This window comes from Nannobrachium achirus, assembly GCF_963921795.1.
Source record: "Nannobrachium achirus genome assembly, chromosome: 18".
In the NCBI taxonomy this organism is placed as follows: domain Eukaryota; kingdom Metazoa; phylum Chordata; class Actinopteri; order Myctophiformes; family Myctophidae; genus Nannobrachium; species Nannobrachium achirus.
This window is the reverse complement of record NC_137825.1, coordinates 2,489,745-2,503,435: the sequence shown is the minus strand read 5'-3', so window position 1 is coordinate 2,503,435 and position 13,691 is coordinate 2,489,745. Positions and strand designations below refer to the sequence as shown.

At 43.3% G+C, this 13,691-nt stretch overlaps 1 protein-coding gene across 1 annotated transcript in view; it reads right to left on the bottom strand.

Moving 5' to 3' along the window:
• LOC308302657 (D(1)-like dopamine receptor) overlaps window positions 1–13,691 on the bottom strand; it is a gene marked incomplete at both ends in the record, with an annotated part of 40,426 nt that overhangs the window by 1,127 nt on the left and 25,608 nt on the right. The window contains 3 exons of the mRNA XM_080746941.1: window positions 7,965–8,357; window positions 8,469–8,728; window positions 13,016–13,057. Coding sequence (XP_080603067.1) covers window positions 7,965–8,357; window positions 8,469–8,728; window positions 13,016–13,057 — 695 coding nt within the window. The remainder of the gene's footprint in view (window positions 1–7,964; window positions 8,358–8,468; window positions 8,729–13,015; window positions 13,058–13,691) is intronic.

Below are 13,691 nucleotides of genomic sequence, written 5' to 3'. Positions count from 1 at the left end.
GAGAATACAATTATAATACCTTGTTAACGTGACCATTTTGTTAAATTTTGTAGGCCTAGTTATTTTACTGTAATTTAAAGTTATACCATGTAACCTTTTTTATAAAACAAAACTTAAAATTGTCCTAACTGTTAAATCGCTAAAGTTTTAGAACACCCACTCCGTTATTTTCAGCTTCTAAAGCCTTCTCTTTATATATTTTCTATGATCCTGACCGGGGCCCGGTTTTCGCGGAAAAATTACGTCATCATACACTACCGGCCAGTCACAGCGAGGGTTATACACTGCCGGCCAATCACAGCGCATCTTGAAGTGGGGTCGCTATCACAATAGGGCGGCCATATTTGTAGGCGCCCGTGTGTCTCTATACTCGGGTGAAGGAGTCCGTTTCTCCGGAATGCCTGAACGCACAGGAACCAGGGACCCCTCTAAAGATAGATCTCGGCGAGGTGGAGGCAGACGCGGGGATGTGGCGAAAAACGTCCGAAAGACGCGACCGCGGTTTGCTATAGAGCTACTGACCACTAGTTGAGCAACTTACACAGTATAGCTTTAACAACATAACAACCAGAACAGATAGACAAAGAGACATTCATGGATTTATATTTAAAAGTAACTTTTATTTCCCCTACTGAACCCAGGGTATGGCAGCTGCATACCCCTGGACCCCCCTGGACCCAGGGTATGGCAGCTGCGTACCCCTGGACCCCCCTGGACCCAGGGTATGGCAGCTGCGTACCCCTGGACCCCCCTGGACCCAGGGTATGGCAGCTGCGTACCCCTGGACCCCCCTGGACCCAGGGTATGGCAGCTGCGTACCCCTGGACCCCCCTGGACCCAGGGTATGGCAGCTGCATACCCCTGGACCCCCCTGGACCCAGGGTATGGCAGCTGCATACCCCTGGACCCCCCTGGACCCAGGGTATGGCAGCTGCATACCCCTGCCATACCCAATTGACGCCCCTGCCGGAGCGGACATTCCAGAACAAACTGCGTTCCTTTGCGATCGTATCGATCTTGTTGTGCAACGTCAGCAGCAGACATATTTTACTGTGTTTGATTACTAGTTAGCGCTCCTATTCTGCAGGAATAGTTATGCCAGCCACATGACAACATGAACAAGAGTTGCTTAATAGTCAGGGGATATCTTTAGAAATAGTGTCAAATCCTGGAATAAATTCCTTACCAAAAGAATTCTTCACCAATGTGTTTGTAAAGGTGTCTAGTAACACATCTAACAAAGACTGAAATGCAGTTTCCATAGGAAAATCTTTGACAGCTAGGGTAATTCTGGGTCTCATTCACTCACTATACACTATACTAGCCTATAGGGGAAAAATCACTCCCAAAAATATGCTTTAAGTGGATGTGAGGGGTCTAACTAGGTGTTTTTAATTATTCTGGATCCATTGCAAGCATTTGTTTTGCACCAAAAACATTCCTTGGGCTAGAAATGGACCCCCATACCACTGTGAAAAGTGATGACTCATCACTAAAACATCATTTTATGGGCTGTTTTTAGCCCAATGAATGTTTTTTTGTGCAAAACAAATGCTTGCAATGGATTCAGAATAATTAAAAACACCTAGTTAGACCCCTCACATCCCACTTAAAGCATACTTTTTGGGAGTGATTTTCCCCCCATTAGTATAGTGTATAGTGAGTGAATGAGACCCAGAATTATCCTAGCTGTCAAAGATTTTCCTAGGGAAACTGAATTTCAGTCTTTGTGAGATGTGTTACTAGACACCTTTACAAACACATTTGTGAAGAAATGTTTTGGTAAGGAATTTATTCCAGGACTTTTTAAGATATCCCCTGATTATAAAGGGATATTTCACTTAATTTTATCGTCTAATCAGGCTTTTATGAACACCCTGAACAGTTTTTAATTAGCTTGATTGAATATTTAGATATTTGATGTAAATGTTACCAGGCCCTCCAGGCCCAGGGCCTCTCCCCACACACACCCATTGTAACTTCAAACTCCATTTTAACCATGATAGATTCATTAAAAACACCCATAATTTTTTCTGGTGACTCATACTACCCTCCTAATATGAAGTTACAATGGGTGTGTATGTGGAGAGAGGCCCTTCCACTGCTCCCTGTTGAAAGTGGAATATCCCTTTAATAACGACGTCATCTGCCTTGCTGCTGTTGTGATTAATTAGTGACAGCCTCTTTGGCCAGGCTGAAAGACTGAAACCAAATGAACATTCAGGCTGAGTGTCAGATTGTCACAAAATGTGGCATACCTTACCGACAGCATACCACTGAATTGGTGCGCTAATTGTTTAGAGAATTGATAGGATAATTGATACGAGAATTGATGGGAATCCTCAATAAGATAATTCGCAGGCATGCACGCACGCACGCATGCTCGCTCGCGAACGCTCGCACACGCACACTAACACTCACACACACACACTCACTCACTCACTCACACACACACACACACACACACACACACACACACACACACACACACTGACACACACACTCACACACACACACACACACACACACACACACACACACACACACACACACACACACACACACACACACAGGGAGATGAAAGCAGGGTTTGTTTACAGTGTTGTTTGTAGTGTGGACCGTCTGGTGACCTTTGACCCCCGGCTGTACTGATGTTCCATCTGCCTCTGAACTATGACCTCACACACCTGTGTGTGTGTGTGTGTGTGTGTGTGTGTGTGTGTGTGTGTGTGTGTGTGAGTGTGAGTGTGAGTGTGAGTGAGTGTGTGTGTGTGTGTGTGCAAACACTTTAGTTAGTTACTTTGTACGTTTTGATTATTATTCAAAAACATACCCACTTCAAACCTACATACATTTTGGCTTGTGAGCTTGTAGATCTGATATTTTCAAATTATTTTAAGTCATTTTGTAAATACAAGGATGGATTGATGGATGGATGGATGGATGGATGGATGGATGGATGGATGATAGATTGATTGATAGACAGATAGACAGATAGACGGGAGAGGGTATTATAGTGAATGGAAGGGTTAAGCCGCTATCAGAGTCAGGTCCGCGGTGGAGCCTTCCACTGCGGTGTAGTGCGGTGTAGTCTTTTTGAGCGTTAACGTTGTAGTTTTATGACTCACAAAGACTACACCGCACTACACCGCGGTGTTCGAGGCTTTACACTCCAACGTAGATAGATAGATAGACAGACAGACAGACAGACAGACAGACAGACAGACAGACAGACAGACAGACAGACAGATAGATGGGAGAGGGTATTATAGCGAATGGAAGGGTTACATAGATAGACAGACAGACAGACAGACAGACAGACAGACAGACAGACAGACAGACAGACAGACAGACAGAGGGTATTATAGTGAATGGAAGGGTTCCTCTCAACGTAAACACAGTGTAATTATCCAGCGGTTCAATCAAAAACACCACCGTCAAGGAGGCAATTATGAGCAATCATCCTGCTCTCTGTTATGTGTGTCATTACTGTCATATGAAAGACACGTTGTTGTCTGGGAGATTAGCTGGACATATACAAGTACTGTACAAGTACTGTACATGATCCTTGTGCTGTACGTCGCTCTGGATTCATCCTTGAACTCTTGGAATTATTTTATACTTAAGCTATTGAAAAATAGCAGATCTACAAGCTCGCTATTTTAAAATATCTTTAGATGTTTTTAGTTTTTTAAGCTATAAATGCTTCGGTTATTTATTTATTTTACATTTGAGCGACTGTAAGACGTTGCTCCAGACTGTAAGGTGAGGTAAGGTAAGGTGAATTTATTTATAAAGCACTTTTCATAACAACTGTTACAAAGTGCTGTACAATAAATAAGCAGTAATAAAACAAAACGTCACAATGAAATAGAACCACAATACAAATAAGATACACAGCAGTAAAACCGTATATAGAAATCAAACAAATCAGCAATGTTACACACAAAAATGTTTGCGAAACAAATACGCTTTCTGTATGACCGGAAGCATTTGGAAATGGTGGGAGGAAACAGTCTGGCCACGCAAGACTTCCCTCACAACATCCATACATCTACTCTCTGGTCTTCTTCTAGGCCTCCTGCCTGGAAGATCCAACCTCAGCATCCTTCTACCCATCACTATCCTTCTCTGTACATGTCCAAACCATCTCACTATCCTCCTCTGTACATGTCCAAACCATCTCACTATCCTCCTCTGTACATGTCCACACCATCTCACTATCCTCCTCTGTACATGTCCAAACCATCTCACTATCCTCCTCTGTACATGTCCACACCATCTCACTATCCTCCTCTGTACATGTCCAAACCATCTCACTGTCCCTCCTCTGTACATGTCCAACCATCTCACTGTCCCTCCTCTGTACATGTCCAAACCATCTCACTGTCCCTCCTCTGTACATGTCCAAACCATCTCACTGTCCCTCCTCTGTACATGTCCAACCATCTCACTGTCCCTCCTCTGTACATGTCCAAACCATCTCACTGTCCTCCTCTGTACATGTCCAAACCACCTCACTGTCCCTCCTCTGTACATGTCCAAACCATCTCACTGTCCCTCCTCTGTACATGTCCAAACCATCTCACTGTCCCTCCTCTGTACATGTCCAAACCATCTCACTGTCCCTCCTCTGTACATGTCCAAACCGTCTCACTGTCCCTCCTCTGTACATGTCCAAACCATCTCACTGTCCCTCCTCTGTACATGTCCAAACCATCTCACTGTCCCTCCTCTGTACATGTCCAAACCATCTCACTGTCCCTCCTCTGTACATGTCCAAACCATCTCACTGTCCCTCCTCTGTACATGTCCAAACCATCTCACTGTCCCTCCTCTGTACATGTCCAAACCATCTCACTGTCCCTCCTCTGTACATGTCCAAACCATCTCACTGTCCCTCCTCTGTACATGTCCAAACCATCTCACTATCCCTCCTCTGTACATGTCCAAACCATCTCACTGTCCTCCTCTGTACATGTCCAAACCAGCTCACTGTCCTCCTCTGTACATGTCCAAACCAGCTCACTGTCCTCCTCTGTACATGTCCAAACCATCTCACTGTCCTCCTCTGTACATGTCCAAACCATCTCACTGTCCTCCTCTGTACATGTCCAAACCATCTCACTATCCTCCTCTGTACATGTCCAAACCATCTCACTATCCCTCCTCTGTACATGTCCATCTCACTATCCCTCCTCTGTACATGTCCATCTCACTATCCCTCCTCTGTACATGTCCAAACCATCTCACTATCCTCCTCTGTACATGTCCAAACCATCTCACTATCCCTCCTCTGTACATGTCCAAACCATCTCACTGTCCCTCCTCTGTACATGTCCAAACCATCTCACTGTCCTCCTCTGTACATGTCCAAACCATCTCACTGTCCTCCTCTGTACATGTCCAAACCATCTCACTATCCTCCTCTGTACATGTCCAAACCATCTCACTATCCCTCCTCTGTACATGTCCATCTCACTATCCCTCCTCTGTACATGTCCATCTCACTATCCCTCCTCTGTACATGTCCAAACCATCTCACTATCCTCCTCTGTACATGTCCAAAACATCTCAGTCTGGCCTCTCTGGCTTTATCTCCAATCATCTGACATGCGCTGTCCCTCTGATGCACTCGTTCCTGATCATATCCATCCTTGTTACTCCCAGAGAGAACATCAACATTTTAGTCTCTGCGCCCTCCAGCTCTGCTAGCTCTCTTTTCCTCAGTGCGTCTGTCTCTAAACCGTACAACATAGCTGTCTGTCTGTCTCTAAACCGTACAACATAGCTGTCTGTCTGTCTCTAAACCGTACAACATAGCTGTCTGTCTGTCTCTAAACCATACAACATAGCTGTCTGTCTGTCTCTAAACCGTACAACATAGCTGTCTGTCTGTCTCTAAACCGTACAACATAGCTGTCTGTCTGTCTCTAAACCGTACAACATAGCTGTCTGTCTGTCTCTAAACCATACAACATAGCTGTCTGTCTGTCTCTAAACCGTACAACATAGCTGTCTGTCTGTCTCTAAACCGTACAACATAGCTGTTTGTCTGTCTCTAAACCGTACAACATAGCTGTCTGTCTGTCTCTAAACCGTACAACATAGCTGTCTGTCTGTCTCTAAACCGTACAACATAGCTGTCTGTCTGTCTCTAAACCGTACAACATAGCAGTCTGTCTGTCTGTCTCTAAACCGTACAACATAGGTGGTCTCACCACCATCTTCTACACCTTCCCTTTCATCCTTGCTGATACTTTCCTATCATACATTCTCCACCCGTTCCAACCTGCTTGCACTCGTTTCTTCACCTCTTTTCCACACTCTCCATCGCTCTAAGTACCTTCTTTACCTCTACTGCCTGTAACCTCACTGTTCCACTTGGGTTCCTCTCATCACCAGTCCAGTCAATCTGTGGTTTGACCCAAAAAAAATAGTAATCATCCAAATAACATATTAAAAGTGGTGAATTATATATTTAGTGGATCAAGGTAAATTCAGTGGGTTCAAGTTTGGGTCTCATTCACTACTATACAGGAAGAAAAACTAAATTTATTGCAATGTATTTTGGGTTAGGCCTTTTTTTTGGCTTAGATTGACTGACCAACACACATGTGTTCAGTCTTGCTGTGGCTAACCTTCACTCCTCTCCTTTCCAGAGCAAACCTCCACCTCTCCAGATGTTCCTCAAACACAAAACGTGCAAATACATTATGAGGTTTGACAACACAGAATCTGCACAAGGCTTAACATTTAAGATCATAATAGTTTTTCCATGTTTAATTCATGAATTAATCATGTTCAGTGTCCAAAAAAACGTCCAAAACATGAGAAGAACAAATGACAAGGACATCAGGTCATCGTCTTTAGTTTAACGAGTCTCTCATGTGTGTCCCCAGGTTCCTTTTGTGATGTCACAAGTCTCCCACTTCAGTGGTTCTCAAAGGGGGGTTCGGGGACCCCCAGGGGTCCTTGGTAAGAGTTCCAGGAGGTCCTCAGCCAAATCAGGTAACAGCATCCCAATCCTTTTATATGTTGGCTATTCTGATAAAAAATAAATAATACGTTCATGAAAGATTTTTTTTTCTTTTTTTTTTTTACATACATCTTCTCTTCTGGGGTGTCCCTGCCACAACATGTTTTCAGGTGGGGGTCCGTGGCCAGAATACCTACGTATACATTTGGGGGTCCACGACAGTAGTGCTGTCCTACTGTACATGTCCAGGTCAGCAGGTTAGCAGAGTCATAGGAATCTGGGATGGTGTCAGGGATGTGCTGGCCACTGGGAAAAGCGGAACAACTCCCGAACGGCCGGTTCATTCCTGGCCGGTCCAGGCCGGGCCATTAGGAAAAAAAAAAAAAAAAATGTCGGCCTTCGTTCCATTTTGGGGGCTGGGCGGCCAACAAAGTAAATCGTCACTGTCGGGGCAAAAACCTTGTGTCTCCAAGTTTCAAATGTATAACTTTTTTCGCAAAGCAAAGCCCTGCTTCATCATACAAGGCTGTCGCACGAAAGTAGTGAAAACAGCAGATCTACAAGCACACAACGCCTCACACCGCGAGGCGTTGTGTGCTTGTAGATCGGCTGTTTACACTAGTTTAAATCATTTTTAAAATGGTTTTGGACGTACAAGGACGAAATATAACTCATGTACAGTAATTGGCCCACTGGCTTGTCACTTGTCATGATCTGAAATGACAAATCTTTGAGTAGCAGCAGCAGCGCTATAGAGAGAGATCTCTCTCTATAGCGCTATAGAGAGATCTCTCTCTATAGCGCTATAGAGAGAGATCTCTCTCTATAGCGCTATAGAGAGAGATCTCTCTATAGCGCTATAGAGAGATCTCTCTCTATAGCGCTATAGATTGAGATCTCTCTCTGTAGCGCGCAATGAGGGCCTCTACAACTCTTCTTCCCGGGCTGAATCAGGGGCCCAGCACGTCCCTGGATGGTGTTTTACAAGTCGCCCACTTGTCCCGGGATGTCTGGGCAGCAGCAGTGGGCGGGGCCTGAGGAGTTGAAGGGCATCATGTCCAGGGAGATCTCTGCCTCGCACTGGAAGGCCAACTGCAGCAGCTGCGTCCGGTCCGGGTCCGTCCGGTCCGGGTCCGTCCGGTCCGGGTCTGACAGCAGCTCCTCCTCTGGAGCCAGGCGCTGCCGCGGGCCGAGGCAGGGGAGACCCCCCCCTCGCTGCTGCTGCTGCTGGACCCCCACCCCTCCAGGACCCCCTCCGGGACCCCCTCCCCCTCCGGTAGCGGTGGCAGCGGCGGGCACGGCGGTCTCCTTCTGCAGCGTGGTGTCGTGGTGGTAGGACACCAGCTCGTTGCTGAAGTCCACCGCCTCCACCGTGGAGCTGGAGGGAGAAGACAGTTACACATTATTGTAACTGACAATCCATTATTGTGAAGACAAAAGAAATACCAACAAAATGCTAAGCTAATAACACACATTTATGCATGCTAACCTGGAGCAGAGCTTGTTGCATCCCAGGATGGTGGAGAAGGCCTTCCTGAAGTCTGCGTTGAAGGCGTAGATGACGGGGTTGAGGGAGGAGTTGGCCCAGCCGAACCACACGAAGATGCTGAAGGTGGAGTCGCTGACGCAGGGCTGGGCGGGGCCGGGCGGGGCCGGGGCGGGGCAGAACGGAACCACGCAGTTCAGCACGAAGAACGGCAGCCAGCAGAACACGAACACGCCCATGATGATGGACAGGGTCTTCAGCACCTGGGGAACCAATCAGAACACACCCATGATGATGGACAGGGTCTTCAGCACCTGGGGGACCAATCACAACACACCCATGATGATGGACAGGGTCTTCAGCACCTGGGGGACCAATCACAACACACCCATGATGATGGACAGGGTCTTCAGCACCTGGGGAACCAATCACAACACACCCATGATGATGGACAGGGTCTTCAGCACCTGGGGAACCAATCACAACACACCCATGATGATGGACAGGGTCTTCAGCACCTGGGGAACCAATCACAACACACCCATGATGATGGACAGGGTCTTCAGCACCTGGGGGACCAATCACAACACATCCATGATGACGGACAGGGTCTTCAGCACAGATATAAAAAGCTAGATGCCTCGTTCGCCTCTGCAGTTCATTGGAGCGACGTGCATCAATTGTAGTCCAGACTTCCTGGAAAAACCAAGGGACTGCTGCCAGTCAAGTGACTACTGGCCAATCACAGCGCAACTTTTCCGGGACTTAGCCAAGGACTACAATTCATTTCAACAGAGCCAGTTCCGATGTTGCGCGGCTCAGCTGTTCTTACAGGCTGCGTACGTAAAGACCCGCCCCCACCTACCTCTGATTGGCCTAGCAACTTCCCTATGTGTGACGCACGTGGAAGCAATGCATACGTGATTCCCTTGGTCCCTCGATGCACATGCATCAAGCATCAGAGTGGAAGGAGGCGTCTACCTTTCTATGTCTATGGTCTTCTGGGGACCTGGGGACCAATCAGGGCCGGATCTACAATATGGGCACTTTGGGCACGTGCCCAGGGGCCCTTGGCATCAGGGGCCCTCCAGGGTGGCACAAAAAAGAAGGGAAAAAAAAGAAAACCCCCAGCCATTTAGTTGTTATCTAATCCGAATGAAATACAATAAATGATGCCCCCAAACCCCCGATTTAGTGTGTTTTATTGTTGAGAATGCTGCTGCTAGTGTGATTGTGTAGTACAATGTGCCACCAGCGCTCGGCTGCTCGCTGCCTGCCTACCTGGCAGCGCACAATGAGCAATCAGCATTTTGGGGGAAGGATATGGCTTGTTTTGACCATGTAGTAGTAGGCTACTATAATAGTACATTGTTATTTATTTGACCATGTAGTAGTAGGCTACTATAATAGTACATTGTTATTTATTTGACCATGTAGTAGTAGGCTACTATAATAGTACATTGTTATTTATTTGACCATGTAGTAGTAGGCTACTATAATAGTACATTGTTATTTATTTGACCATGTAGTAGTAGGCTACTATAATAGTACATTGTTATTTATTTGACCATGTAGTAGTAGGCTACTATAATAGTACATTGTTATTTATTTGACCATGTAGTAGTAGGCTACTATAATAGTACATTGTTATTTATTTGACCATGTAGTAGTAGGCTACTATAATAGTACATTGTTATTTATTTGACCATGTAGTAGTAGGCTACTATAATAGTACATTGTTATTTATTTGACCATGTAGTAGTAGGCTACTATAATAGTACATTGTTATTTATTTGACCATGTAGTAGTAGGCTACTATAATAGTACATTGTTATTTATTTGACCATGTAGTAGTAGGCTACTATAATAGTACATTGTTATTTATTTGACCATGTAGTAGTAGGCTACTATAATAGTACATTGTTATTTATTTGACCATGTAGTAGTAGGCTACTATAATAGTACATTGTTATTTATTTGACCATGTAGTAGTAGGCTACTATAATAGTACATTGTTATTTATTTGACCATGTAGTAGTAGGCTACTATAATAGTACATTGTTATTTATTTGACCATGTAGTAGTAGGCTACTATAATAGTACATTGTTATTTATTTGACCATGTAGTAGTAGGCTACTATAATAGTACATTGTTATTTATTTGACCATGTAGTAGTAGGCTACTATAATAGTACATTGTTATTTATTTGACCATGTAGTAGTAGGCTACTATAATAGTACATTGTTATTTATTTGACCATGTAGTAGTAGGCTACTATAATAGTACATTGTTATTTATTTGACCATGTAGTAGTAGGCTACTATAATAGTACATTGTTATTTATTTGACCATGTAGTAGTAGGCTACTATAATAGTACATTGTTATTTATTTGACCATGTAGTAGTAGGCTACTATAATAGTACATTGTTATTTATTTGACCATGTAGTAGTAGGCTACTATAATAGTACATTGTTATGTATTTGACCATGTAGTAGTAGGCTACTATAATAGTACATTGTTATGTATTTGACCATGTAGTAGTAGGCTACTATAATAGTACATTGTTATTTATTTGACCATGTAGTAGTAGGCTACTATAATAGTACATTGTTATTTATTTGACCATGTAGTAGTAGGCTACTATAATAGTACATTGTTATTTATTTGACCATGTAGTAGTACTATAATAGTACATTGTTATTTATTTGACCATGTAGTAGTAGGCTACTATAATAGTACATTGTTATTTATTTGACCATGTAGTAGTAGGCTACTATAATAGTACATTGTTATTTATTTGACCATGTAGTAGTAGGCTACTATAATAGTACATTGTTATTTATTTGACCATGTAGTAGTACTATAATAGTACATTGTTATTTATTTGACCATGTAGTAGTAGGCTACTATAATAGTACATTGTTATTTATTTGACCATGTAGTAGTAGGCTACTATAATAGTACATTGTTATTTATTTGACCATGTAGTAGTAGGCTACTATAATAGTACATTGTTATTTATTTGACCATGTAGTAGTACTATAATAGTACATTGTTATTTATTTGACCATGTAGTAGTAGGCTACTATAATAGTACATTGTTATTTATTTGACCATGTAGTAGTAGGCTACTATAATAGTACATTGTTATTTATTTGACCATGTAGTAGTAGGCTACTATAATAGTACATTGTTATTTATTTGACCATGTAGTAGTAGGCTACTATAATAGTACATTGTTATTTATTTGACCATGTAGTAGTAGGCTACTATAATAGTACATTGTTATTTATTTGACCATGTAGTAGTAGGCTACTATAATAGTACATTGTTATTTATTTGACCATGTAGTAGTAGGCTACTATAATAGTACATTGTTATGTATTTGACCATGTAGTAGTAGGCTACTATAATAGTACATTGTTATGTATTTGACCATGTAGTAGTAGGCTACTATAATAGTACATTGTTATTTATTTGACCATGTAGTAGTAGGCTACTATAATAGTACATTGTTATTTATTTGACCATGTAGTAGTAGGCTACTATAATAGTACATTGTTATTTATTTGACCATGTAGTAGTAGGCTACTATAATAGTACATTGTTATGTATTTGACCATGTAGTAGTAGGCTACTATAATAGTACATTGTTATTTATTTGACCATGTAGTAGTAGGCTACTATAATAGTACATTGTTATTTATTTGACCATGTAGTAGTAGGCTACTATAATAGTACATTGTTATGTATTTGACCATGTAGTAGTAGGCTACTATAATAGTACATTGTTATTTATTTGACCATGTAGTAGTAGGCTACTATAATAGTACATTGTTATTTATTTGACCATGTAGTAGTAGGCTACTATAATAGTACATTGTTATTTATTTGACCATGTAGTAGTAGGCTACTATAATAGTACATTGTTATTTATTTGACCATGTAGTAGTAGGCTACTATAATAGTACATTGTTATTTATTTGACCATGTAGTAGTAGGCTACTATAATAGTACATTGTTATGTATTTTGATTGTCAGTGGCCACACTGCCACTGTTTCTTACCTCAGACTGTTATTATCTTAAGTGTGTTCACTGGCTGCTGATATCGTTAAGCTACTTTTTAAAATGCTGAAAACAGTTAGTCTGGAGCCCTGTAGCGCGTACATAGAGGGGGGCCCTTGGAGCTTCAGTGCCCAGGGGCCCTCAGAGGTGTTAATCCTGGCCTGGGACCAATCACAACACACACCAGGTGTTACCCATTGTGTTGTCCTCTATCCTATAGCTTTAAGGTGTTACTGTACCGCGTACTGTTGACATCTCTGACTGATACAGTATTCAATCAATCAATCAATCAATCAATCACTCAATCAGTCAATCAAAGATCACATCCAGCATGAAGTGCCTTATATGGGTTCCTTTCATCATGGCCCACAAAGCCTGGCCAAATGCCAAGCTTTGCAGGACGGACGTACAGACGGACGTACGGACGGACATACAAACACACAGAGCCAGACGTAGCAGCGGGTTAGCGGTGAAGGCCCACCTTGGTCTCCTTCTTGAAGGAGGTCTTCAGCGCGCTCTCGTCCTGGTGGGTGGTGCTGGTGGAGGCAGCGGTGGAGGCTCCGCGGTGGCGGCTGTGGTTCTGACTGCTGTGGGTGTGGATCTGGAGGACAGGGAGGTGCAGAGAACGTTAGAGAGGCAGGGGCTGACATTTATATTGTGGCCTTTTGGTGGAAATATCGAAAATAGCAGAACTCCAAGCTCACACCGCGGTTGTGAGCTTGGAGGTCGGCTATTTCCTGTGCTTGATACCACACTGAATTATAAGCATAATCAAGTGAATACTGGAGATGTGGCGTAACGGCATGGATTTCTACACAGAGAGGGCAATTCTTTCAACATAAGATGCTGCACTTTTGACGCAAGTTCAGGATAGTTTGGACAAGGCAATTCTCTTGAATGCTGCCTTCAGGTATGGTATGGAAAGAGGGGGGCATTTGCTTTTATTTCACCATAGTAGAAACTGCATTCATGGTCTGGAGAGGACACTTTTTACAGACAGATAAAGATAAAAGGGCAGGGGCTCAAGCCCCCTTTGATGTCTTTAGCCCCTTTTCCACTGCAAGGTGGAACCAGAACTTTCCAGAACCTGAACCTGTTGTGTTGGTTCTGGTTGTGTTTCCACAGCGCACGGCCCGGTTCCAGACACGGTTCTGGGA